Here is a 27337-nt window from a genome sequence, read left to right as displayed (position 1 = left end):
TTTGAGCACTTTGTTCAGGGGTAGGTGGTTGAGGGCACAGAGAAGGAACGAGAACAGAACGTGCTTCAGCCAGGAGCCAGAGAACCTCCCAGCTTTGACCCTTCCCTTTCTCCTGTGACCCTTTGTAGGACTTTCCTAGAGAAGCAAGTAATTGAATGTAAAGTATACCCTGCAGCCATCTCACAGCAATGATCTGCAAAGGGAAGATGGCCATACCCCACAGATGTTTATTGCAGTCTTAATAATAGCCACAAGCATGGAAGCAACCTAACTCGTTCCAACAACTCACCTGTGCAGCCATTAAAAATCATGGTTATAGGGACTTCCCTGGTGGGCCAGTGGTTAACAATCTACCTTCCAATGCAGGGGACGCGGGTTCAATCCCTGGTCGGGGAACTAAGATCCCACATGCCACGGGGCAACTAACCCTGCGTGCCACAACTACTGAGCCAGCACGCCACAACTAGAGAGCCCGCGAGCTCTGGAGCCCACACGTCATAACTAGAGAGCCTACGTGCCGCAACTACTGAGCCCATGCACCCTGGGGCCCATGCGCCACAACTAGAGAGAAGCCTGCACACTACAACTAGAGAGAAACCTGCACGCCACAAGGAAGAGCCCGTGCACCACAACGAAAAATTCCACATGCCGCAACTAAGACCTGACACAGCCAAAAATAAATAAATAAATAAATATTAAAAGAAAACAAAATCAACTATATTTCAATAAAAATAAATTAATTAATTTTTAAAAATCATGGTCATAAAAGTCTGTACAATAATATGGAAACTCTCATGAGGTAGTGTTAGAGGAGAGAAGAGATTATCGGAGGAGTATGTACTTGAAATAGACTTAAATATAAGATACCAGAAAGATAAGAACAGTTGTATTAGAGTAGTGGAATGGAAGTCCGGGTGGTTTTTCTCCCCTAGTCTATATCCTTACATTTCTTGATGTTATTATACTCCTTTTATAGTTATATATTTTGTTTTTTAAAAAATCTTTGGCAAGATAGGCATCTGAGTCTACCTTGCTTCTCCTCCCCCTGTGGTCTGTTTCTCCCTCCTCCCCCTTCCCAATCCCATTTTTGGATGAGGAGGCATCATGGTGCAGAAAAGAGTCCTGGGCGATAGTCAAGAGACATGGATTCTGCCCTCAACTGACCCTGTGACCTTGAGTGAGCACTTAGCCTTAGGGGGCCTTGGTCTGGTCTCTTCAAAAACAAGGGAGTTGGAATCCATGTTCTCTAAGGTCTTTTTTGACTCTTCATTCTGAGTTTCTGATTGGAAATAAAACTGCTTGACAGGGTTGTTGTGGGGAGTGGCTGAATGGGTGGCAGCCAGTTTGAATGGGTAGCTGTGATAAAACAAGGTGTCCTCATGATGGAATCATCTGTTCTTCGGTGTGCTGCATACAGAGAATAGGCAGAAGGGAAAATGTTCTCCAGGTAGTCTGGACTCTTCAAACTAAAGGGCCTCAACAGTTAAGTACCCTTTTCAGTGTAGTGAATGTCTTAAACTGCAAGAAATAAGCAAATCTAGTTCTGTCCTTAAAGCCCTTCTCGCCCCTATGGGTACTGGCTTTAGGCTGGCTGTTGCAGATGCACTTCTGGACCCCTGAGGAAGTTGTGGAGCTGGAACTCTGGTCTTCTTCACAGAGCACTTTGCTTCTCACTCAGAGATGCAGTCAGCTGCTTTACCCTTTGACTTTAATTTGATCGGAGTTAGAACCTTACATTGTATCATTCATTTGATTGGACAGTGGTTGTGTACTCTCACATGTACATAGCCTGCCTCGATAAAATTAAAGTCTGAGTCACTATAGGTACAGAAACTCCCAGGCTGTCAGCATCCTGACCCAAGTAGCTGGACACTCTAGTTTCCTGAATCTCTCCAGGGCCTACCTTTGAAGACACAGAATGTGAGAACCAATTTGCAGCATGGAGAGGCAGCTCCAATCTGAGATGAAGGACTAGAGGGAAGGGATAGTTCAATACCTGAGGCATTTAATATTCTAAGTTCCTTTATTTCTGGATTGACAGTTAAGAAATGGGTTAGGTGGCCTTCTTAATATTAATTTTTGTTCATTTTCTTGACATAGAACTTTGTAGATCAAGACTTATGCTTAAAGACTCACTATGTGGCCACAAGGATGCTCCCACCAGTTTGTTTTTCTGTGGTGACAGTGTGTCCTGCCTTCCTTCTGAAGAAGACCTATATGTCAAGAGGCCTCGTATTAGATCAGTCATCATCAAGGGCTTTTACATTTTTTTCTTCTTTCTTACTGTATTCTCTACATGGTTCTTGAGTGCCATTTCCAAAATGAAGATGGGAACAGGATAATCCCACTGCTCCAATGCTGTACATTTTCTCACGGGTTGCCACAGAAACAGAATCCTGTAAGACCCATCCTATCAAAGAAATAGAGTGTTAACAACAAAAGCAAAAAAGTGCTGCCATTTATCAATCTCAGTGAAATTCTGTCTCATTTAACTAGTAGTCTGAGCTCTGTCAGAAAGGAATCTCTTAGCAGAAATCATTTAGCTCAAATGTGTTTTAGCTAGAGGTGTGCCTTCATTGGCTTGTGACTGTGCCAGTAGAATGCTTAAAGGCTGCCCTTTGGAGGCATTCTGAATGAGTTCCTAAAGCAGAAAGTGATCCTTTAGGAAACTTTCTAGGTCTTTAAAGCTAGGAATAGCTTCTGCAGTCTTTGATCTGGGTTGAGTTACATATGGTTACCCTGTATATTATTGCCAATGAAGATTGAAATTTATATGTAAGCACCAGGTAAGTACCATGCTGGTATCAGTCTCAAGGCTGCATCTCAGATGGTCAAAGCCTAGTTTTTTTCTTTCTGGGTGTTCTTGATAAACTGAGCCATATGAGCCATATGTTAGCTCTCACGTGGCATTTTTTGTTATGCTTGTCTGCTTATTTGTTTTTCCTTTCCCTTTTTTTTTTTTAAACGCTTTCGTCTCTCTCCCTAGCAGATTCAGGCCCCCATAAGACAACAGCCAAAGGTTCAGACAACCCCACCTCCTACCATCCAGGGGCAGAAACTTGGATCTCTCACTCCTCCATCGTCCCCCAAGGCCCAGCGTGCTGGGCACAGGCGGATTCTCAGCGACGTGACCCACAGCGCAGTCTTTGGGGTCCCTGCCAGCAAATCAACCCAGCTGCTCCAAGCAGCTGCAGCTGAGGCCAGTCTCAATAAGTCCAAGTATGTACTGCTTTTGTGGGCAAGGGCTGCCGGGAAACATTGCTGTGTGATTTTTGCATATGTGTGTAGTTGTGTGTAGATGTATATGTAGGGGTGAGTTTCTGTGTTTAATGAGAAACTGAATTTTCCCGTAGTGAATAGATCAGACTGATCTTAAGAAATAATTTCCTACTTGCCTCACAGTTTCCAATCTGTCTTCCATCCCATACTGTATCATGTGTTTTCTAAATTCTTGATGTGATCAAATCTCTCCATGCTGATAACATTTCATTGGCTCCCCATTGCCTGTGGAATAATATCTGAACTGACTGGTTAACAGACCAAGGACTATTATATCACATTGGTGGAACTGCCACTCTCCTCCTGGTCCACTTAGGAAATGCTTATTTATTCATCAAGATCCGTGTTGGAGGTTATATTTTCTTCGACCCTTCCTCTGGATTCATATATAATTTTGTCTGAACCCTTTTTTGAGCATGTATCACACTGTATTATCATTATTTATTTGTATGTTTAGCTGACCTAGCCTGCAAGTTCATCCACAGCAAGCACCGTGGCTTAATCAACCTTTGTAAATCCGGTGACAGGCTCTGTGCCTGACATCAAGTAGACTGCAGTGAGTGTTTGTTGCATAAGTGCAGTGTCAGGCTCTCAGCTTTCTTGGAACCATATACGAAAGTTAAAAATCTTTAAGTCATTAGCTAAATGCAAAGGGCATCAAGAGAGACTTTAGAAGAAAATTAGGTAATGATACCCAGGAGCTCAAGATGGTGGTAAATGTCTTTATTGCTCTTTAACTGTGATGGTGTCCACTGATGCTGGATCCTGACAGATGCGAGGCAGCCGGAATAGGCGTCAGCCCCTCTGGAGCTGTTGTGAATGTTACAGTGGTCACCACAGGATGCACGAGCCTAAGAACAGGTGGTTTGGGGATCCTGAATTGAAAGAACTTGCAGATGAGACCAAAAATCTAAGCAAGAGGTCAAAGATGTAGTGGGAGACAGTGAATCACAAAAGAAAGGGAGATGTTTGTTTCACACAGTGGAAAGGGCATCTGTGGAAACTGTTCCATTGCTACGGGAAGCCCTTTTAGAAACATACTGTGGAAAATAATGGTTTGACTTATGAAATAATTTGCTCTTGAAACAAAGAGAAAATAGGTTGACCCTTTTCAACCTTTATATGTCTTTTTATTTCGTGGGGGTGGGAACCTACCTAGGTCTGCAACCACCACTCCTTCAGGCTCCCCTCGGGCCTCCCAGCAAAACGTTTATAATCCTTCAGAAGGTTCTACATGGAATCCCTTTGACGACGACAATTTCTCCAAACTCACAGCTGAAGAACTGCTGAACAAGGACTTTGCCAAGCTGGGGGAAGGTGAGTAATTGGTGTCTTTTTGTGATTAACTCTAGAGGGGGGGTACGCATGTGAAAATGTAGGCTTGGGTCTTTCTTTCCTTCAAAGACTTGATTTTGAAGTATATGCACAAATCAGCTTGTATTTTTACTAGGGCACCGAAGTCTCTTCATCCTCAGGAAATCCTGGTCTGTTGTGGGTGGCAGCAAGGAGAGTGGGAAACTTTTAGGAAAGATTTGGTAGCACAGATCAGGATGATAGTTTCAAGCATGTTCACTCCTTGGAGGAATGTGATGGTACCTTGTCCTAAGTGGGTTTATTATCCCAGAAAGTCGTAGCTGCTTACCCATGAGAGTGTGCCCTCATGTAGACACTGAATCTTTATGATCAGAATTCTCTATTACTGTTGACTGACCCTGGAGCGGAGATCAAATGAACAGCAGGTACCATTTCTACCCTCAAATCCACAGTCTAATTTGGAAGTCAGGATACCCACTCACAGACGCACATACACTTTGGAAAACAACAGCACACACCCTGGGAAAATTCTACAGTATGATACAGTTCAAAAAAGTACCTCAGTGTAGACAAAAGCACAGGGTAAAGGAATGATCAGAACGGAGTGAATGATACAAACTTTGACCAGACATTTTAGCTTTATAATTTTATAGACATCTTTTTTAAATCCATACACTTCTTGCCTTTTTTTTTTCTTCATAGGGCATAGGATTTAAGTTTCTTTGACATTTATTGTCAACTTGTTTCATTGTTATGTATGCCAGTTATTGTTCTAGGCTGTAAACAGAAATACCTTCATGTGCTATTGAAAACTAGTATTTTGCACCTGATTACGCGACTCCCAAGTTTTAAAATTCCTGTCACTGTTCTTGTTGTTCAACTGTTGGCTTTTACATTAAGCCATTGTCATTGTGCCTGTCCCTCATAGCATCTCACTACTGCCATCTCTCTTCTCTTTTGCTCTTATAACTACTTTCAACATGGAAAACAGATCATCAAACTCATTAGGATGATGTAGAAGATAGAGTGAAAGCTGGAGGCATTGCGCTTTGAGTAATGTGCTCAAGCTTTAGAGCTTTAGACTTCCTTTCTTTCCTCAGCTGTTTCTCAGTTACTGCAGTGACTAGACAAGGACCTTTGAATAGCCAAGGTGTTGCCATAATGCAGTAAAATGAGTCAAGTCTAGATGTCGGTTTGGAGGGTGCCCTTCACCCCTGGCCTGTGTGTGCATCATGGGATTCTGCTGGGATGAACCGAGTGGTATTTTGTCCCTCCAGGCAAACAGCCCGAGAAGCTTGGAGGCTCAGCTGAGAGTTTGATCCCAGGCTTTCAACCAACCCAAGGTGATACTTTTGCCGCTTCCTCATTTTCTGCTGGAACTGGTTAGTATGGCGAACACCTGAAACTCAAGACTCATTGTTGTCACCTTCCCACTGGTTTCCAGTCCACAGATAACCCTAGCATGCCAGTGAGCCCCAGATCCTGGTGGTAACATAATTTTCTTCATTCTGAAGATTTCCTATAAAAAGATCGGGATAAAAAAAGATCTAGAATCACTTTGAATTAGAATGGCAGGTTGATCTGGCAGTAATATACAGGATTTGTTCTCTCAAGTTCACATACATGTTTTTAAGCAAATATTTCTAAATTTCAGGAACATCACTCTGTTAATCTCTTGTAATTGCTTAGGTTCTTTGGAATGACTTGAAGAATTCTAAGAATTAGATGCTCTATCCTATATCTGAGTCTCTTCTATGCTGTGTTTTTGTGCATGTGTGTGTTTGCTTATGGGGACAGGAAGATATCTTTTTTTTTTTTTAATTTATTTCTGAAAAAGTTTTATTGTGCACAGAGGGGAAGGGCTCAGTCCTTCTTGGCTGCTGCCTTCCTCATGGCGGCCAGTACATTGCTCAGCTCCTCTCTCTTCCTCTTGGCACAGATGTGTCCCCCCACCCTTTTCTTGATGAACTTGAAGGCCCGCTTGTCCTTGGAGACCTTGAGCAGCTCCATGGCCCGCCGTTCATAAGAGGCGAAGCCACACACCTCCTGGATCATGTCCCACACAAACTTGGTGTGCTTGGTGAGGCGCCCATGGCGGCGGCTGTGCCTCAGCTTGCTCACGTTCTTGGTCACCTTGTGGCTCCTGTTGAGGCCCACAGCCATGGGGTAGCGCAGAGCCATGGCTGCTGCTCTTTAATGGCTGCTGTGGCAGAAGCAAGGTATCTTTTTAAATGAGACATTTAAAAAAATTCTAGAAGTAATAATAAAAACCTAATCTTCCCTTTTATTAATAAATAATATACATATTTAGTAATTTATAGAAGAGCATAGAGAAGAAAGTTAAAAGCCCCATGATCTCCCCCTGAGAAATTAGCATAGGGATACCATTTGGATGTCTGTTAGTGGCATTTAACCTTTTTAGGGTCACAGATATCTTTGTGAATGTAAGGGAAGTTACAGATCTTCTCTTTCACAAAAATACATGTGTCCACAATTTTGTGCACAATTTTCAGCCTCAGTTTATGACTCTAAGGTACATTTTTATAGTCATATTTTAAAACCTAATTTTTTTTGCTTATAAAATTTGGCATGTTTCCCCCATATCATTAAAGAAGCTCCTCGAATATAACTTTTAAAATATCTACATTAAATTCCTTTATGTGGATACATGCTAATGTATTTAACCAGGTACCTCTTTTTTAAACATTAATTTGATGTCAATGTTTTACTGTTATAAATTCCTCAGCAATGGATGTGAGGTTTTGAATATGTTCTTAGTAGGATATGGAATTTGATATCCTTCAAAATTGATCTTTTTAATTATATTGATTAATTTCTGCTTTTAACTTTTCATATTCTTTCTTCCTGCTTTCTTTGGTTGTATCAGTATTTTTCTAACCTCGTAAATTTATTTCTGATTAGAACTTTGGCTGTTATTCCATAACATTTGCTATGTAACACTCTCATTATTTATTTCCTTATTTATTTCCTTATTTATTTATTTATTTATTTATTTATTTATTTTATTTTTGGCTGCGTCGGGTCTTAGTTGTGGTACTCGGAATCTTCCTCGCGGCATGTGGGATCCTCTGCTGCGGTGCGTGGGCTCCTCGCTGTGGTGCGCGGGCTTCTCTCTAGTTGTGGCGCGTGGGCTCAGTAGTTGCGGCGTGTGGGCTCTCTAGTTGTGGCGCAGGGCTCCAGAGCGCGTGGGCTCTGTAGTTTCAGCATGCGGGCTCTGTAGTTGTGGCCCACGTGCTCAGTAGTTGCAGCTTGTGGGCTTCGTTGCCCCACGGCATGTGGGATCTTAGTTCCCCGACCAGGGATCCAACCCGTGTCCCCTGTATTGGGAGGTGGATTCTTAACCATTGGACCACCAGGGAAGTCCCTGTAATGCTCTCTTATTCTCATTCTTTTCTGGATGTTTTTAAATTTTAATTTTTAAGTTTTGATTTCTTTACCCTAGAGTTATTTAGGATATATTTTCATTGCATTGTGATAATATGGCCTCTGCAGTTTTTTCTCTTGGGTATTATGGAGGAGTTTGTTATTCATTTTGTAAACGTTCTATGGGAGTTAGTAGTTTCCATTTCAATAAATACTAATCTACAACATGATTTTTAATGGAAGAACAATAACATTGTATTTAACATCCCCTTTGATGAATACTTAGGTTGTTACTAATTTTCACCACATAAACATTCTTGAAGCCAAATTTTTATTCATATCCTTTAAAATTTCTTTAAGATAGCTTTTAGGGGTTTATTTGCTAAATCAAAAGATATGTGTAATTAAGGCTTTTGGTGCATATTTCCAAATTGCCCTCCAAGAATGCTATACAAATTTTATTTCAGTCAACAGTGAATGAGTAATTTTCACCTCTTTTTCCCAGCCAGACCAGCTCAGAGGCTGTAGACAGAGGACATTGTTTACTGGCCATTTTTATTTCTTTTGGGATTTGTGTTGTTCATGTCCTTTTTTTTTTTTTAATGTGCTGTGTTTATTTTGTTCTTATTAATATGTAAGAGCTCTTCATGTGTCATATTGTAAACTTTTCCCCCAGTTTGTGATTTGTCCTATGCAAGTATTATCTCATCTGACCCTCTCAACAAGCCTCCGAGGTTGCCACATCATCCCCACATCAGTTATGGTTGAGGTAACTGAGCACCGGCTAGTCTCTTTCCCAGGGTCACATAGCTAGTAAGTGGCAGAGCTGGGACACCGACCCTCTGGCTCTAGAACTCCTCTCTCAGGTTTTCTGCCTCATAATAAGGCAAATTTAATAATAGTGTCCTAGAAAATCATCTATAGTTTCAAAATTTTTTTAATAAAATAGAAGAATACGTTTAAATCTTTTATAGTATTTTCTTTGCATACATCAATTTTATTGTATGTATTTGTGTTTCTCTTTTTCTTGGTAACTCTAGCTAGAGATTTGCTGTTTTATTACCTTTCAAAGACAACTCTATAGAACTACTCTTTTTCTGTCTTCTAATTCTTTATCTTTTGCCTTTATCTTTTTGATTACAGTTCCCTATTTTTCTTAGGTTCACTTTTGCTGATTTCAAGAACACATAGTAAATTTTTTTTTTAATTCTTTAAAAGAAAAGTATTTAGAGTTTTTCTCTCAATATAACAGTGATTTTCATCTGGCATGAGAGTGGGGAGGGAGGCTAATTATAATTTCCAGGAAGACTATTTCGCAGAGAATCTACTATTCTCTTGCCTCTTTCTTGCTCCAGTTGCCCACTCCACCCCAGCCTTTGAGGATTACACTGTTATTGAGAGTGCTTTCTAATAGCTGTGTGTTTCCCTTGTAAGAAAAAACTCAAGTTTTAACCATATCCCATAAGTCTTCATATGATGTTCTCATTGTTAATATTTTGGAACAGGCATTGGAATTATTTGGAAGGTGTGCTTTTTAATATTAAATAGTGAAAATTTTTTGCGTGTTACTTTTTATTTTTAGCTTTGTTGTCTGGTCTATATAATTTTTAATTTTTTTTTTTTTTTTTTTTTTTGCGGTACGCGGGCCTCTCACTGTTGTGGCCTCTCCCGTTGTGGAGCACAGGCTCTGGATGCACAGGCTTAGCGGCCATGGCTCACAGGCCCAGCCACTCTGCGGCATGTGGGACCCTCCCAGACCGGGGCACAAACCCGTGTCCCCTGCATCGGCAGGCAGACTCTCAACCACTGCGCCACCAGGGAAGCCCTAATTTTTAAATTTATTGGTATTTTGGTCTGGTTGAAAGTGCTTAAAGTTGGATATGCCAAATAGTTGACCAAATATACCAAATGTATAAAGCATAGGTCATTGTCCTTGAGATAAAATGTCACAATGCTGACTAGTTATGGTGCTGGGTAGGATATAGTTTCCCTGGAAAGGGGGTCATGGAATAAGCCCTAGGAGGGTCTTCTTTGCCGCTGAATCCCAGCATTTAGTACAGTGCTTGGCTCAGTACACATTTGTTGAATGAAGGAAAAGAGTCGCTCTTTGCCAAAGGATAGGAGCTTGGATTCACCAATGTTAATAACAGAGGTCCCTAATCATTTTCCATCCACTTCCAGTTTTAATGCCTAATTCTTTCTTATCATACGTTTTATGTTTTGTGTTTTGTCTGTATGAACTGTTTTTTAAAGAGTTGTTTTTTGCTTTTATGTTTGCCTCTTTTCCCCTTAATGCTTAACTTTGAAGGTTGTAAATGGCAGTGTTTTTTTTTAACGGCCCAGCCATTAGAAAACACATATTTGAGTAGAGTTAGGACAATAATACCAGCGAACATATGTTGAGTACATGCTGCGTGCTAAGCCCACTGGGTAAGTGCTTTTATGTACATTATCTCCAGTGATCCCTCACAACAGCCCATGAGAGGCTAAGTGACCTGCCCAAGGTCATAGGTGGAGAATGACAGAGTAGAAATTTGTACCTGGGCAGCCCAGCACAGAAGCTGTACTTATAACCACATCTCAGAAATCTTATAAATCAGTGACACTAAGCTTTTACAGGCATTACAAAACATCTTCATATTTTCCTCAACTTATCCAGCACTTTTCTATGAACATTTGGTATTTTCCCTCCGTTTGCATTTGTGGTGTGAATGAAGAAGAATCTTCACTCTTTACAAATGAAATAAAATTATATCTAAATCCCAGAAATTAGTGTGTCCTCACTTGTACGAAGTTCAGGGTGGCACCATTTTCTCCAAGTTTTCTAATCAAGCTCAAACCGTTCACTGATTTGAAACCTTCTAACCAACCAAGGGAGGAGAGAAGCAGGAAATTTGGTAATGAGCTGGGGAGGATGACACAAGGGTTATCCTTAACATTTTTATGGTAAAAGCTGCAAAAATGTTGCTAAAGTGTGTTCATACATTAGAGGAGGAACAGGCAGACAATTAAAACTCGACATTGTGCCTCTTTATTTAAAATACAGTAAGTCCCCTACATATGAACGAGTTCCGTTCCAAGAGCACATTCGTAAGTCTAGGTACCCAACTAGCACAGTCAGATATATAATACTGTACTGTAATAGGTTTATAATACATTTCACACTAACGATACATAAAAAACAAACACAAAAAATAAAGAAAACATTTTTAATCTTACAGTACAATACCCTGAAAAGTACAGTAGTACAGTACAACAGCTGGCATACAGGGGCTGGCACCTAGTGAACAGGCAAGAAGAGTTACTGACTGGAGGAGGGAGAGGAGGTGGGAGATGGTAGAGCTGAAGGATCGTCAGCAATAGGAGACAGAGGGCAAGCTGCCCGTGACAGTGTACGCCAGGCGCGTGACCTAACTTACGTGATTGGACATAGGAACGCATGTTCACATCTTTGAAAGTTCTCAACTTGAAGGTCATATGTAGGGGACTTACTGTATTTTTCTGTTGATAAATTATGTACATTCATTTGCTAAAACCCCAAGGAAGCAAGATTGAAAAACTCATGACCCCATTCCAAGAGGAAAGCATTGCTAACATTTAACAATATTTATGTCCATAGTTTTATTTCTTTGTACATACTTTTTTCAAACATGAATTATACTATACATTCAATTTCATAATTTGTTCTTTTTCTTTTATTATATTTCATTGTATCTCATTTTAAGATATTTCAGAGACAAGAGCAGTGATTTTAACCCTTCTCTTCCTCCACAGACCTTTAAAGAAGCTTAGTTAAAAGCCCACTTGAATGATATTCTTAAAATGACAAAATTATAGAGACTGGGACAGGAGCAAGGAGTGGGTGTGACTATAAAGGAGTACAAGGAAGTTCTTTTGTTTGATGGAATAGTTGTGTATCATTGTTGTGGTGCTTAGGCTAATTTATATGTACTATCAAATGGCAAGGAACTATAAACACACAAACACACACACACACAGAAATGTGAGTACATGTGAAAACTGAATAGAGTTTAGTTAACAGAATTGCCCTGGTGTCAGTGATATTGAACTATAGTTGTATAAGAACTTACCACTGGGGGAAGCTGGTTGAAGGGTTCACAGGGTTCTATGTACTGCAACTTCCTATGATTCTACAATTACTTGAAAATTAAAAGTTTTTTTTAATCCACTTTATAAAAGGCTAAATTAGATTTTAATTCAGGAACTAACTCATTATTAAAATGCAAGGTAAAGAATGGTAAAGTAGGAGCCAGGAGACCTGTGTTTTGATCCTGGGTCTGCTGGTGGACCTCTGTCTAGTCTCTTAACTTCTGGGCTTCATTTTCTTTTCTGGAAAATAAGAAAATTATGGTAGAAAATGCTGAGATCCCTTCAGGCTCTGATATTCCATAGGGTGTATAGATTTCTGTAAATCTATAAGTTTGCCAAATATAGGATGAATGCCAGTAGTATGGTAGATGTAGTCCAGAAGTTAGGGTTTATCTAACCTTCCAATAGGCAAGAAATCTGTTTCTGTCTCTTTCTGTCTACCTAGCACTACATTAGACATTTTGGTGATAGAATAGGACTCAGTCCCTAAAGGACCTCAAGAGGGAAATGGGCACATAGGAAGTACCTATACACATATTCTAAGTTACAAAATAGACAGAGTTTGTTTACCTACCAAAATGTGTGATAACGATAGTAGTAATTGCAATAGGCATTCTGAAAGAGATCACTGTAGACTGCAGTATCCAAGGAAGACGTGGAATTTCAGATGTACAACTATCCTACTTTTACCATTAATTGCATCTCAGACTACGTTGCAAGGACCAGATTGTACATCTCAGACATACTTTGCTATTACATTGAATTATATCCACTCATTCTTCTTTATTCTGCCTCTAAATTTAGACTTACTCTGTAATTTGAGTTGGGTTAATAGATGGTAAATACATCTGGATTTACTTGATGTTTTCTGCTTTTCTCTTTTTTTCTCTCTCTTCTTGACCCTTCCTTCCCCTCCAACCAATTCCAGCTGAAAAAAGGAAGGGTGGGCAGACTGTGGATTCTAGCCTTCCTCTTCTAAGTGTATCTGATCCTTTCATTCCTCTTCAAGTACCTGATGCACCAGGTAGGTAAATAAAACTGATCTGAAGTTAAGTTGCATCCCAGGGCTTCTTGAGAGTTCTGTTTTATACACTCCATGAAGAGGACCTGAATTCCAAGACCTATTAATAGGTGCTGTTGTATATTTTTACTGTCTCAATAAGAGGGGCAAAATTCTCTTGTGGCGTCACTAGTCCTTAGCAAAGATAGTAAATTCAGCTCAGATTATACCAAGTTGTATTCCACATCATATCAGTCTTAAGTTTCATATCCCTGTGTTAATGGTAATATAAAGGGCCTGTGTATGGCAAAGAGCATTAGTTCAGTGTGATTGTAACAATGTGGGGGGAAACCTATAAGCCGATGACAGAAGGAACAAAATGCTAATGGTGTAGTATAATGATTGGATTATGAGTGACTTCCTGTTCCTATTTTGCTATAATGTGCTTTTATTTTTAAAAGATAAAAATACATAATAAAATTTGATAGGGAATGTGAGTCAGGAGATGTAGGTTCCACTACCTTCCACTATCTGGGCTTCACTCTTCATCATCGAAATAAGTAGTTCTAATCTCCCCTACTGTCTGCTCTGTACCGATTTTTAAGTAAGCAGTCTAAAAAAGTAAGAAACGGTTAGTGTGGTCTGATTGATACAGCTTTTGAAACAATATCATTGGATGCTTTCCACTTGGAGCTCGTGAATGCCAAAGATTTCGCGCTCCCCTCCCCATCCTTTTGGGGGACGGGGAGCAGGATGTGAGGAACAGAAGCCGCCCTTTCTCTTCTTTTTCAGTCTCTTTGCAAAAGCAAATAGATCCAGCTCCTTAGAAACAGCTGACAATCATTTTGCTGCTGATAGTTTTTTCTTTTCTCCCATTCTTACCCCTGTCGATTTCTTAAACTAGTAGTCTTAAACGAAAAGAATCTGCTTGGTTTTTCTTCTCTCCCAAAATGTCAGAGGGATTTATTTGATTGATTGCCTCAAGATTGGAAGTGATTGTGATGTGCATATCCTCTACTTACTAAGACAGACCACAGCTAGGTTACCAAGATGGTTTTTATTTCTTTAAGTAGTTTGTTGACCCTTCTAAGAGGAAGAAGAAATTTGCCCTGATCGGGTAGTATTGTGTAACTTTATAGCTTGCTGGACCTGGAGGTAGGTCAGAAATATCTAAAGTCACTAGGGAATGATTCAGGATAGGGTAGTTAAAGAAAAGAGAAGAAAGAATCAAATAGAGGTCCTTTTCTCTGTTGCATTCATCAGGTATGCCCGGCAGGGCCAAGACAGGCCAGTTTCAAGCAGAAGGCTAGAAAGGATGGACTATAAACTCAAGCTGGGGCCCACTGGCTTCTTTTTCCTCCCTTTTGTGGCAGTCATAAAATCAGACAAGGAAAAAGGGATTATTGAGGCATTCTCCCTTTGGTACCCCTTTGGGTCCATGCCTTGCTCTTACCCAGATACCCCATGGACTGCAGAACTGGAAGGGTGACCTCTTGGCACAAGCCAGAGGATGAAAGCATAAATCAAGACATGTCACTCCTTTGCAATCCAGTGAATTCTCAAATCACTGAGCAAAAAATCCAGGCTTCTTACCATACCTACAAGACCCTAACTAGTCTGGCCCTTGGCTACCCTTCTAACCTGAGCTCATAGCATTCTTCCCTTCAATCTTTCCTCCAATCAGCTAAGCTAAGCTTATTCCCACATCAGGGCCTTTGCACTTTCTGGTACTCTGCCTGGAAAGCTTTTCCTTCTTGTCATTTGACATTTGGGTCTCTGCTTAATTGTTCTCTTCTCGGAGAGGCCCGACGTGGTCCCACAGGCACTGTCACTCACACCCCCTGGCTTTTTTCTTCATAGCATTTATCATGACATGGTCTGTTTCTACTTGTTCATTCCTTTTTCTCCACCAGAATGTCAGTGTCCTGAGGGAGGGAACATGTCTGTCTTATTTACCAGTGTACCGTTAATGCTGAGAACACTGCCGGGTGTAGCTGGCACTCAATGAGTATTTGCAGATTAGATGAATAAAGTAAATGAAACCTGAGGCCGAAAGACTTTTGGCAACCCCATTACCCTCCATTTCCGTCCCCAGCTACCAAACACCAGACTACTATCTCCATAGCCTTCCGCCTCTGAGTCCGCCAACCCCTAGCCAGGCCTCCTTCCCACTCTTGAGGGGGCATAAACAGAGGCACAGCCCACATGTCGGGAAGCTGCCAAACCCTGGGATGAAAGTAGTCGCTAAGCTCAGCAGATCGTTCAGCTCCTCCTTTCATCATGCTCTCCAGAATTTGGGCTACGTGTGGCATGTGACCACTGTGTCTTTGATTACTTTATTTACTATTATATGCCCAGCCTGTAGCACATTCAGTTATATAGCTCCTTTTTCCCTGTATCCTTCCTCAACACCTTGGAATGCCCGAGTGAGGAAAGGGCCGAGAGTTTACGGTCTCTGGTACCTTGGCAGACTGCAGGTTTGTCTCCTGCCCATCAGAGCAAGCAGTTTGTCACTCCCTCCACCGGTGGTGGACACCGGTCAGGTGTGTCGGTTGGTTGGTTGGTTGGTTGATTGGGTTTGCATACATGCTTCCCTCCCACACTCAGCCTTCCTGATGGTGAGAATCATGGAACCTTAGTCTCCTGACAACTATGCCTTTTGTGACTTAGCATTTTATTTTATGCTTTTTAAATGTTTTCACATATGATTTCCTTTGAGCCAGAAATAATACTGACCGGTGGGTATGTCCAGTAATCTCTCTCTTCGTGAGTAAGGAAGTGAGGCCTTAGTGCTGCTGTGACTGGGCTCCTTCCTCTTGGTGGCTCACAGCACCCACACAGCGAGGGGTCGTTTGGGGACAGATCCCAGCTCAATAAAGCCTTTGACTAGAGAGCTAAATTTAAGGATTAGGGAGATACAAGAATGGATTTGAACTTGTAAGAGCCTGGTTCTAGCCACTTAGTAGCTAAGTGATTTTGGTCAAATCACTCAAACCCTGTGTTCTCCTCCTCCTCAGCATTGACCATAGTAGAACCTACCTGCGGACTGGCTCGTGTGGCTCAGATGAAATCATGTATTTGAAATTGCTTTGGGAACTCTGAATTAGTATAAAGATAGGAAGTGCTATAACAGCTTTGGTTCCAGGCCCTTATTCCCAGGGGTGCAGTCCTAGTTATCAAAAAGTCTTAGCAATGGTATTTTTGTCTTACAGAAATGAAACTTGCTCTTATGACCTATGACCTTTGCACAACTAAGAGCCATCAAAGTAGAACTCCTTGATATTAGCAATTGTTAAACTCTAAGTGAAGGGACACTGGATAGTTGGAGGCGTTTTTCTTTCTTTTTTAAGGAGTATTTTTATTTTCCAAAACATTGTAAAACAAATTTTCTTAGAAAATCTGGCATAAAAAAATCACAGCAGAGCATTTGTGTGCTCATAAACTGCCACATGAAGCCTAGCTCTAGTGAGCCTCCAAGTATTTCACTGATGCTCATATGCTGTGTGTTCATTTATTTTGCCTTTTATTTGTATTAGGGAACAGATGAGCTATAGGTGGTATCAAAGGTTTAAAAAAATGGTAGAGAAGACTGAGGAATGTTCTCTGAACACTGGTGGAAAGATTTAATCATTTTTAAAAATTGTGATAAAGTATGTGTAACACAAAATTTCCCATTTTAAAGTGGACAGTTCAGTGGCATCAAGTACATTTATATTGTTTACAGCCATCACCACCATCCATCCACAGAACTTCTTTTCATTTTGCAAGATCGAAACTCTGCCTGTTAAGTAATACCTCTCCGTTCCTCTCTCCCCCCAACCCCTGGCAACCACCATTCTACTTTCTGTCCCTATGAATTTGACTACCGTAGGTGCCTCATATAAGTGGAATTACACAATATTTGTTCTTTTGTGACTGGCTCTTTTCACTTAACATAATGTCCTCATGGTTCATACATGTTGTAGCATATGTCAGAATTTATTTTTAAAACTGAATAATATTCTGTTGTGTAAAATCCATCTGTCAGTTGACACATGGGTTGCTTCTATCTTTTGGCTACTGTGAATAATGCTTCTTTGAACGTGAGTGTGCAAATATCTCGTCAAAACTCAAGACTCTTTGAGGTACATGCCCAGAAATAGAATTACTAGAACCGGTGGTAACTCTATTTTTAAATTTTTGAGGAACTGCCATACTGTTTTCCACAGTGACTACACGTTTCTACATTCCCGCCAGCAGTGCTCAGAGTTTGAGGAGAAGATGTTTATAGCAACCCCTTAATACTGACCTTTCAACATCAGTGTTCCACAAGACTGAGCAGGAATGCATTAGTTGCCCCGTAAGTGCCACCTCCTAGAATTAACAACTGTTTTAAAAAAAGTACTTCTTGGCTTATGGCACTCCGTCTTCTCTTGAAAAGTAAGCAAGAGAAGCTGTGTTTTCTCAGTGCTTTGTTGTCAAGATAGGCATTCCTCTCAGAGCTATTTGCTTGGCATCTCCCTCACTTCCAATTGCTGTCTTGTGATATTTTAAAAGTCCAAGGTTGATCAGAGTTGTGTCTTTACTCTGGAAAGTTTTTCTTCCCACAGATTCTGTTCTCTAAAATGGACTCGGAATAGGTCATGGTGGTTGACTTTTGATTCCAGCTTGCAGATGTCACAGATGGTTTAGTGTCTGGTTTCTCAGTGATAGGAGCTAGAGCGACAAAATTCTAAAAACAGCATCTCTCGTTACAAGACATCAGGGCTTACACCCCAAGTCAGACAAGACGTAAATTTCCAAAACCACAAAGCTGTAGCAGCCAAATCATCTTTTTCGATGGGGCTTGCATCTGGCTCTTCCATGTCTGTAAGTTCAGTCTGCTTTAGTTCTCATAGCCGTAGTCCTAACTAGGGTTGCAGTGGGCCTTGGGCAAGCCCTTAGTCCTACTAGCCTGTATAAATAGATATCTACCCTCATCTTTGATATTTTAAAAGAGAAAAAGCTCACAACTTGCAGTATATCCTGGTCTCCTGCCAGGAAGTGGTTCTGACTGTCTGACCTTAGACTGGTTTATGAAGGATTTGTACCCTTTTTTGTGATTTATATTTTCAGTTACTAAGTCTTGAGAGGAGCGGTATGAGAATCTGAAATGGATTAATCCCTGTTTCCAACTCTAGCAGCTGCCCCCTCCTCACCTCCCCTAACCCCTCACGCCATTTGACTTATGTTTAAGGAGAAGGGAGGTGCTCAGAAGAGAAGACCCTTTCATTCCCCCCTTCATTTCAAAGTACTAACAATCCTCTCCTTTAAAAGCACTCTCGGTTTCCATGGTCCAGGCTAACTAATTCTGCATCCATTTTTCTTCAGGGGTCCACCTTCTCAGTCTTTTAACCATGATTTCAGCGCTTTTCCAAGCTCTTAACCTGACTCATTTTTATTTGGGAACCCTAGAGACTTGAGAAAGAACTGATTATAGTACTGGGAATGTGAAAAGAAAATCACACCCACAGAAAAATATGAGCAGACAATTCACAAAAGACAAAAGATAAATTATCAGTAAATAATATTTTTCTGAAAGTTCACCATCATGATGAATCCAAGAAGTACCAATTATAAAGCAGTGAGGTGCTGCAGCTTCTGCTGTCAGATTGGTAAACATGAAAAAAAGCTAACACCTCAGGCTTGGTGAAGGTGTCAGAAAATGGACACACTCAGATCCTGCTAGTGGGAGTAGCAGTTAGTACACCTTTCAGGGAGGACAGCGTGGCATTTAAGATTTTACTTACTTATTGACTTAGCAATTCTTTTCTAATACATTGTCTGAAGAGCACATGAGTATGCTTAAATATTTATTGAACGTTCAGAGTTTATAGGAAAAGGTTGGAAGAGCATTCGTTAAAAACTCAATAGTGGCTATCTCTACAAGGAAAATTATGGGTAGTTTTATTTTTATCCTTTAAAAAAAATTTTTTTTAACATCTTTATTGGAGTATAATTTTTTAACATCTTTATTGCAGTATAATTGCTTTACAATGGTGTGTTAGTTTCTGCTTTATAACAAAGTGAATCAGTTATACATATACATGTGTCCACATATTTCTTCCATCTTGCATCTCCCTCCCTCTCACACTCCCTATCCCACCCCTGTAGGTGGTCACAAAGCACCGAGCTGATCTCCCTGTGCTATGCGGCTGCTTCCCACTAGCTATCTATTTTATGTTTGGTAGTGTATATGTGTCCATGCCACTCTCTCACTTTGTCCCAGCTTACCCTTCCCCCTCCCCGTATCCTCAAGTCCATTCTCTAGTAGGTCTGCATCTTTATTCCCGTCTTGCCCCTAGGTTCTTCTGACCATTTTTTTTCTTTTTTTTAGATTCCATATATATATATTAGCATACAGTATTTGTTTTTCTCTTTCTGACTTACTTCACTCTGTATGACAATCTCTAGGTCCATCCACCTCACTACAGATAACTCAATTTCATTCCTTCTTATAGCTGAGTAATATTCCATTGTATATATGTGCCCACATCTTCTTTATCCATTCACCTGTTGATGGACACTTAGGTTGCTTCCATGTCCTGGCTATTGTAAATAGAGCTGCAGTGAAAATTTTGGTACATGTCTCTTTTTGAATTATGGTTTTCTCAGGGTATATGCCCAGTAGTGGGACTGCTGGGTCGTATGGTAGTTCTATTTTTAGTTTTTTAAGGAACCTCCATACTGTTCTCCATAGTGGCTGTATCAGTTTACATTCCCACCAACAGTGCAAGAGGGTTCCCTTTTCTCCACACCTTCTCCAGCATTTATTGTTTGTAGATTTTTTGATGATGGCCATTCTGAGCAGTGTGAGATGATACCTCATTTTGATTTGCATTTCTCTAATGATTAATGATGTTGAGCATTCTTTCATGTGTTTGTTGGCAATCTGTATGTCTTCTTTGGAGAAATGTCTGTTTAGGTCTTCTGCCCATTTTTGTATTGGGTTGTTTGTTTTTTTGTTATTGAGCTGCATGAGCTGCTTGTAAATTTTGGAGATGAATCCTTTGTCAGTTGCTTCATTTGCAAATATTTTCTCCCATTCTGAGGGTTGTCTTTTCATCTTCTTTATGGTTTCCTTTGCTGAGAAAAAGCTTTGAAGTTTCATTAGGTCCCATTTGTTTATTTTTGTTTTTATTTCCATTTCTCTAGGAGGTGGGTTAAAAAGGGTCTTGCACTGATTTATGTCAGAGAGTGTTCTGCCTATGTTTTCCTCTAAGAGTTTGATAGTGTCTGGCCTTACATTTAGGTCTTTAATCCATTTTGAGTTTATTTTTCTGTATGGTGTTAGGGAGTGTTCTAATTTCATACTTTTACATGTACCTGTCCAGTTTTCCCAGCACCACTTATTGAAGAGGCTGTCTTTTCTCCACTGTATATTCTTGCCTCCTTTGTCAAAGATAAGGTGACCATATGTGTGTGGGTTTATCTCTGGGCTTTCTATCCTGTTACATTGATCTATATTTCTATTTTTGTGCCCGTACCATACTGTCTTGATTACTGTAGCTTTGTAGTATAGTCTGAAGTCAGGGAGCCTGATTCCTCCAGCTCCGTTTTTCATTCTCAAGATTGCTTTGGCTATTCGGGGTCTATTGTATTTCCATACAAATTGTGAAATGTTTTGTTCTAGTTCTGTGAAAAATGCCAGTGGTAGTTTGATAGGGATTGCATTGAATCAGTAGATTGCTTTGGGTAATAGAGTCATTTTCACAATGTTGATTCTTCCAATCCAAGAACATGGTATATCTCTCCATCTGTTTGTATCATCTTTAATTTCTTTCATCAGTGTCTTATAATTTTCTGCATATAGTCTTTTGTCTCCTTAGGTAGGTATATTCCTAGATATTTTATTCTTTTTGTTGCAGTGGTAAATGGGAGGGTTTTCTTAATTTCACTTTCAGATTTTTCATCAATAGCGTATAGGAATGCTAGAGATTTCTGTGCATTAATTTTGTATCCTGCTACTTTACCAAATTCATTGATTAGCTCTAGTAGTTTTCTGGTAGCATCTTTAGGATTCTCTATGTATAGTATCCTGTCATCTGCAAACAGTGACAGCTTTACTTCTTCTTTTCCGATTTGGATTCCTTTTATTTCTTTTTCTTATCTGATTGCTGTGGCTAAAACTTCCAAAACTATGTTGACTAATAGTGGTGAGAGTGGGCAACCTTGTCTTGTTCCTGATCTTAGTGGAAATGGTTTCAGTTTTTCACCATTGAGGACAGTGTTGGCTGTGGGTTTGTCATATATGGCCTTTATTATGTTGAGGAAGTTTCCCTCTATGCCTACGTTCTGGAGGGTTTTTTATCATAAATGGGTGTTGAATTTTGTTGAAAGCTTTCTCTGCATCTACTGAGATGATCATATGGTTTTTCTCCTTCAATTTGTTAATATGGTGTATCACATTGAGTGATTTGCATATATTGAAGTGTCCTTGCATTGCTGGGATAAACCCCACCTGATCATGGTGTATGATCCTTTTAATGTGCTGTTGGATTCTGTTTGCTAGTATTTTGTTGAGGATTTTTGCATCTATGTTCATCAGTGATATTGGCCTGTAGTTTTCTTTCTTTGTGACAACTTTGTCTGGTTTTGGTATCAGGGTGATGGTGGCCTCGTAGAATGAGTTTGGGAGTGTTCCTCCCTCTGCTATATTTTGGAATAGTTTCAGAAGGATAGGTGTTAGCTCCTCCCTAATGTTCGATAGAATTCGCCTGTGAAGCCATGTGGTCCTGGGCTTTTGTTTGTTGAAAGATTTTTAATCACAGTTTCAATTTCAGTGCCTATGATTGGTCTGTTCATATTTTCTGTTTCTTCCTGGTTCGGTCTCAGAAGGTTGTGCTTTCCTAAGAATTTGTCCATTTCTTCCAGGTTGTCCATTTTATTGTCATAGAGTTGCTTGTAGTAATCTCTCATGATCCTTTGTATTTCTGCAGTGTCAGTTGTTACTTCTCTTTTTTCATTTCTAATTCTGTTGATTTGAGTCTTCTCCCTTTTTTTCTTGATGAGTCTGGCTAATGGTTTATCGTTTATTTTCTCAAAGAACCACCTTTTAGTTTTATTGATCTTTGCTATCATTTCCTTCATTTCTTTTTCATTTATTTCTGATCTGATCTTTATGATTTCTTTCCTTCTGCTAACTTTGGGTTTTTTTTCTTCTTCTTTCTCTAATTGCTTTAGGTGTAAGGTTAGGTTGTTTATTTGAGATGTTTCTTGTTTCTTAAGGTAGGATTGTATTGCTATAAACTTCCCTCTTAGTACTGCTTTTGCTGCATCCAGTAGGTTTTGGGTCATCGTGTTTTCATTGTCATTTGTTTCTAGGTATTTTTTGATTTCCTCTTTGATTTCTTAAGTGATCTCTTGGTTATTAAATAGTGTATTGTTTAACTTCCATGTGTTTGTATTTTTTACAGATTTTTTCCTGTAATTGATATTTAGTTTCATAGCATTGTGGTCGGAAAAGATACTTGATACGATTTCAGTTTTCTTAAATTTACCAAGGCTTGGTTTGTGACCCAAGATATGATCTATCCTGGAGAATGTTCCATGAGCGCTTGAAAAGAATGTGTATTCTGTTCTTTTTGGATGGAATGTCCTGTAAATATCAATTAAGTCCATCTTGTTTAATGTATCATTTAAAGCTTGTGTTTCCTTATTTATTTTCATTTTGGATGATCTGTCCATTGGTGAAAGTGGGGTGTTAAAGTCCCCTACTATGATTGTGTTACTGTGGATTTCCCCTTTTATGGCTGTTAGTATTTGCCTTATGTATTGAGGTGCTCCTATGCTGGGTGCATAAACATTTACAATTGTTATATCTTCTTGGATTGATCCCTTGATCATTATGTAGTGTCCTTCTTTGTCTCTTGTAATAGTCTTTATTTTAAAGTCTATTTTGTCTGATATGAGAATTGCTACTCCAGCTTTCCTTTGATTTCCATTTGCATGGAATATCTTTTACCATCCCCTCACTTTCAGTCTGTATGTGTCCCTAGGTCTGACATGGGTCTCTTGTAAACAGCATATATACGGGTCTTATTTTTGTATCCATTCAGCCAGTGTATGTCTTTTGGTTGGAGCATTTAATCCATTTACATTTAAGGTAATTATCAATATGTATGTTCCTTTTACCATTTTCTTAATTGTTTTGGGTTTGTTATTGTAGGTCTTTTCGTTCTCTTGTGTTTCCTGCCTAGAGAAGTTCCTTTAGCATTTGTTGTAAAGCTGTTTTGGTGGTGCTGAATTCTCTTAGCTTTTGCTTGTCTGTAAAGGTTTTAATTTCTCCATCAAATCTGAATGAGATCCTTGCTGGGTAGAGTCATCTTGGTTGTAGGTTTTTCCCTTTCATCACTTTAAATATGTCCTGCCACTCCCTTCTGGCTTGCAGAGTTTCTGCTGAAAGATCAGCTGTTAACCTTATGGGGGTTCCATTGTGTGTTATTTGTTGTTTTTCCTTTGCTGCTTTTAATATTTGTTCTTCGTATTTAATTTTTGATAGTTTGATTAATATGTGTCTTGGTGTGTTCCTCCTTGGATTTATCCTGTATGTGACTCTCTGTGCTTCCTGGACTTGATTATCTATTTCATTTCCCATATTAGGGAAGTTTTCAACTATAATCTCTTCAAATATTTTCTCAGTCCCTTTCTTTTTCTCTTCTTCTTCTGGAACCCCTATAATCCGAAGGTTGTTGCGTTTAATGTTGTCCCAGAGGTCTCTGAGACTGTCCTCAATTCTTTTCATTCTTTTTTCTTTATTCTGCTCTGCAGTAGTTATTTCCACTATTTTATCTTCCAGGTCACTTATCCGTTCTTCTGCCTCAGTTATTCTGCTATTGATCCCTTCTAGAGAATTTTTAATTTCATTTATTGTGTTGTTCATCACTGTTTGTTTGCTCTTTAGTTCTTCTAGGTCCTTGTTAAATGTTTCTTGTATTTTCTCTCTTCTATTTCCAAGATTTTGGATCATCTTTACTATCATTATTCTGAATTCTTTTTCAGGTAGACTGCCTATTTCCTCTTCATTTGTTAGGTCTGGTGGGTTTTTGCCTTACTCCTTCACCTGCTGTGTGTTTTTCTGTCTTCTCATTTTGCTTAACTTACTGTGTTTGGGGTCTCCTTTTCACAGGCTGCAGGTTTGTAGTTCCTGTTGTTTTTGGTGTCTGTCCCCAGTGGCTAAAGTTGGTTCAGTGGATTGTGTAGGCTTCCTGGTGGAGGGGCCTAGTGCCTGTGTTCTGGTGGATGAGGCTGGATCTTGTCTTTCTGGTGGGCAGGTCCACGTCTGGTGGTGTGTTTTGGGGTGTCTGTGGCCTTATTATTATTTTAGGTAGCCTCTCTGCTAATGGATGGGGTTGTGTTCCTGTCTTGCTAGTTGTTTGGCATAGGGTGTCCAGCACTGTAACTTGCTGGTTGGTGAGTGGAGCTGGGTCTTGGCGTTGAGATGGAGATCTCTGGGAGATTTTTGCCATTTGATATTACATGGAGCTGGGGGCTTCCCTGGTGGCGCAGTGGTTGAGAGTCCGCCTGCCGATGCAGGGGACACGGGTTCGTGCCCCGGTCCGGGAAGATCCCACATGCCGCGGAGCGCCTGGGCCCGTGAGCCATGGCCGCTGAGCCTGCGCGTCTGGAGCCTGTGCTCCACAACGGGAGAGGCCACAACAGTGAGAGGCCCGCGTACCGCAAAAAAAAAAAAAAAAAAAAATACATGGAGCTGGGAGGTATCTTGTGGACCAGTGTCCTGAACTTGGCTCTCCCACCTCAGTGGCACAGCCCTGATGCCTGGCTGGAGCAACAAGAGCCTTTCATCCACACGGCTCAGAATAAAAGGGTAAAAAAAATAGAAAGAAAGAAAGAAAGAGATAAAATAAAATCAAATTAAGTTATTAAAATAAAAAATAATTATTAAGAAAAAAATTTTAAACAGTGAAAACAAAAAATGGACAGACAGAACCCTAGGACAAATGGTAAAAGCAAAGCTATACAGACAAAATCACACACAGAAGCATACACATAGACACTCCCAAAAAGAGAAAAGGGGGAAAAAATGTATATATCTTTGCTCCCAAAGTCCACCTCCTCAATTTGGGATGATTCGTTGTCTATTCAGGTATTCCACAGATGCAGGGTACATCACGTTGACTGTGGAGATTTAATCCACTGCTCCTGAGGCTGCTGGGAGAGATTTCCCTTTCTCTTCTTTGTTCGCACAGCTCCTGGGGTTCAGCTTTGGATTTGGACCCACCTCTGCGTGTAGGTTGCCGGAGGGCGTCTGTTCTTCGCTCAGACAGGACGGGGTTAAGGAAGCAGCTGATTGGGGGCTCTGGCTCACTCAGGCCGGGGAGAGGGAGGGGTACGGATGTGGGGCGAGCCTGCGGAGGCAGAGGCTGGCGGGACGTTGCACCAGCCTGAGGCGCACCGTGTGTTCTCCTGGAGAAGTTGTCCCTGGATCCTGGGACCCTGGCAGTAGCGGGCTGCACAGTCTCCCGGGTGGGGAGGTGTGGAGAGTGACCTGTGCTCGCACACAGGCTTCTTGGTGGCGGCAGCAGCAGCCTTTAGCGTCCCATGCCCGTCTCTGGGGTTTGCGTTGTTAGCTGCGGCTCGCGCCCGTCTCTGGAGCTCCTTTAAGCAGCGCTCTTAATCCCCTCTCCTCGCGCACCAGGAGACACAGAGGCAAGAAAAAGTCTCTTGCCTCTTCGGCAGCTCCAGACTTTTTCCCGGACTCCCCCCCGGCTAGCCGTGGTGCACTAGCCCCCTTCAGGCTGTGTTCACACAGCCAACCCCAGTCCTCTCCCTGCGATCTAAGCTCTGAAGCCCGAGCCTCAGCTCCCGCCCACCCACTGCCCCGGCAGGTGAGCAGACAAGCCTCTCGGGCTGGTGAGTGCCGGTCGGCACCGATCCTCTGTGCGGGAATCTCTCCGCTTTGCCTTCTGCACCCCCATGGCTGCGCTCTCCTCCGCGGCACCGAAGCTCTCCCCTCCGCCACCCGCAGTGTCCGCCCGCGAAGGGCCTTCCTAGTGTGTGGAAACCTTTCCTCCTTCACAGCTCCCTCCCAGAGGAGCAGGTCTGTCCCTATTCCTTTGTCTCTGTTTATTCTTTTTTCTTTTGCCCTACCCAGGTACGTGGGGAGTTTCTTGCCTTTTGGGAGGTCTGAGGTCTTCTGCCAGCATTCAGTAGGTGTTCTGTAGGAGTGGTTCCACGTGTAGATGTATTTCTGATGTATTTGTGGGGAGGAAGGTGATCTCCGCATCTTACTCTTCCGCCATCTTGAAGCTCTTCCTACTTTTATCCTTTAGCTTATCTGTATTTCCCAGATTTTATACAATAGACATGTATTATTTTTACACTAAAATAGAAAACATTTGCGGTTTGTTCTTTTCTCAAATGAGGAGGAAGCTTCGATATTCCCCCACCTCGTCACCCTGTTCCCCTGGCCACTCATGTCTGGGCTGAGCTTGCACGTTGAACAGCTCTCTGCATTTCCCAAAACCTGTCACCTTGAGGCCACTCATTTTAGCTCCTGCCCATGTCACTGAGGAGCCCTCCAGGTGTTCTCCCCTGCCATTAGTACCAGTTCAGAGTTCCAGTGTCATCACTAAGCAGTCCATCTTCTAAGCGGCCAGTTCGTACTTCCAGTTTTTCCCGTCACACTGGATGATTGAACTTTTAGAGATGGACAGCACCTTTACATTTATCTTCATTTTATCAGTAAGAAAACTTAGATCCAGAGAGAAACAGTGATTTGCCCAAAGTGCGACATAGACTTAGCGCAGAACCCAGGTCCCCTGGCTCTCAGTACCTTTTCTTCCTCTGCTAGACCATGCTGCCTCCACCTCCCACTTCACTTTATTCAAGGAATTTTGCTTATTCTGTTCTCATACCAAGGCATTTGAGTAAAATCTAGAACTTCACCTGCCTTCACTACTGTAGTCTCAAGCATCTGTGGCCGGCTGACCTATCTAGTCCTCTTACTTAAAGGAGATGTTAATCCTCTTTTATGGGCTAAGTACTTCAATTTATACACACATGTACACACATTAATTCTGATAAATATGCCCATTTAATCCTAAAAGCCCCTTAAAGTAGTTTGCATCCTCTGTTTACAGGTGAGAAACTGATGCTTAGAAAAGTTAGGTAACTTAACTAACTTAAACTCAGGCCCTTTGACTCTTTCATGTTGCTTATTCATTTGGGAGGATTTTGCAGACCCCAAATGAAAATGTATAGCATCACAAT

The 27337-nt window shown here is 40.9% G+C and overlaps 2 protein-coding genes across 14 annotated transcripts in view; one reads left to right on the top strand and one right to left on the bottom strand.

Moving 5' to 3' along the window:
• Nucleotides 1–27337, top strand: part of AAK1 (AP2 associated kinase 1) — a 167263-nt gene that overhangs the window by 113590 nt on the left and 26336 nt on the right. For 6 of the 13 annotated variants that reach the window (XM_082643347.1, XM_082643346.1, XM_082643345.1 and 3 more), the window contains exons 14-17: nt 2987–3219; nt 4439–4596; nt 5871–5975; nt 13016–13111. In XM_082643347.1, the coding sequence (XP_082499473.1) occupies nt 2987–3219; nt 4439–4596; nt 5871–5975; nt 13016–13111 (592 nt within the window). The remainder of the gene's footprint in view (nt 1–2986; nt 3220–4438; nt 4597–5870; nt 5976–13015; nt 13112–27337) is intronic. The other 7 variants (XM_082643343.1, XM_082643338.1, XM_082643348.1 and 4 more) reach the window with 5 other exon arrangements.
• Nucleotides 5982–7364, bottom strand: LOC309816113 (large ribosomal subunit protein eL36-like). The gene has a single exon (XM_082643360.1). It carries the CDS (start codon nt 6772–6774, stop codon nt 6457–6459), a length of 318 nt encoding a protein of 105 aa, XP_082499486.1. The 5' UTR covers nt 6775–7364; the 3' UTR covers nt 5982–6456.

Source organism: Mesoplodon mirus (assembly GCF_964341445.2).
Source record: "Mesoplodon mirus genome assembly, chromosome: 14".
Lineage (NCBI taxonomy): Eukaryota > Metazoa > Chordata > Mammalia > Artiodactyla > Ziphiidae > Mesoplodon > Mesoplodon mirus.
The sequence above is the reverse complement of the archived record's forward strand: the minus strand, read 5'-3'. Positions and strand labels throughout refer to the sequence as shown.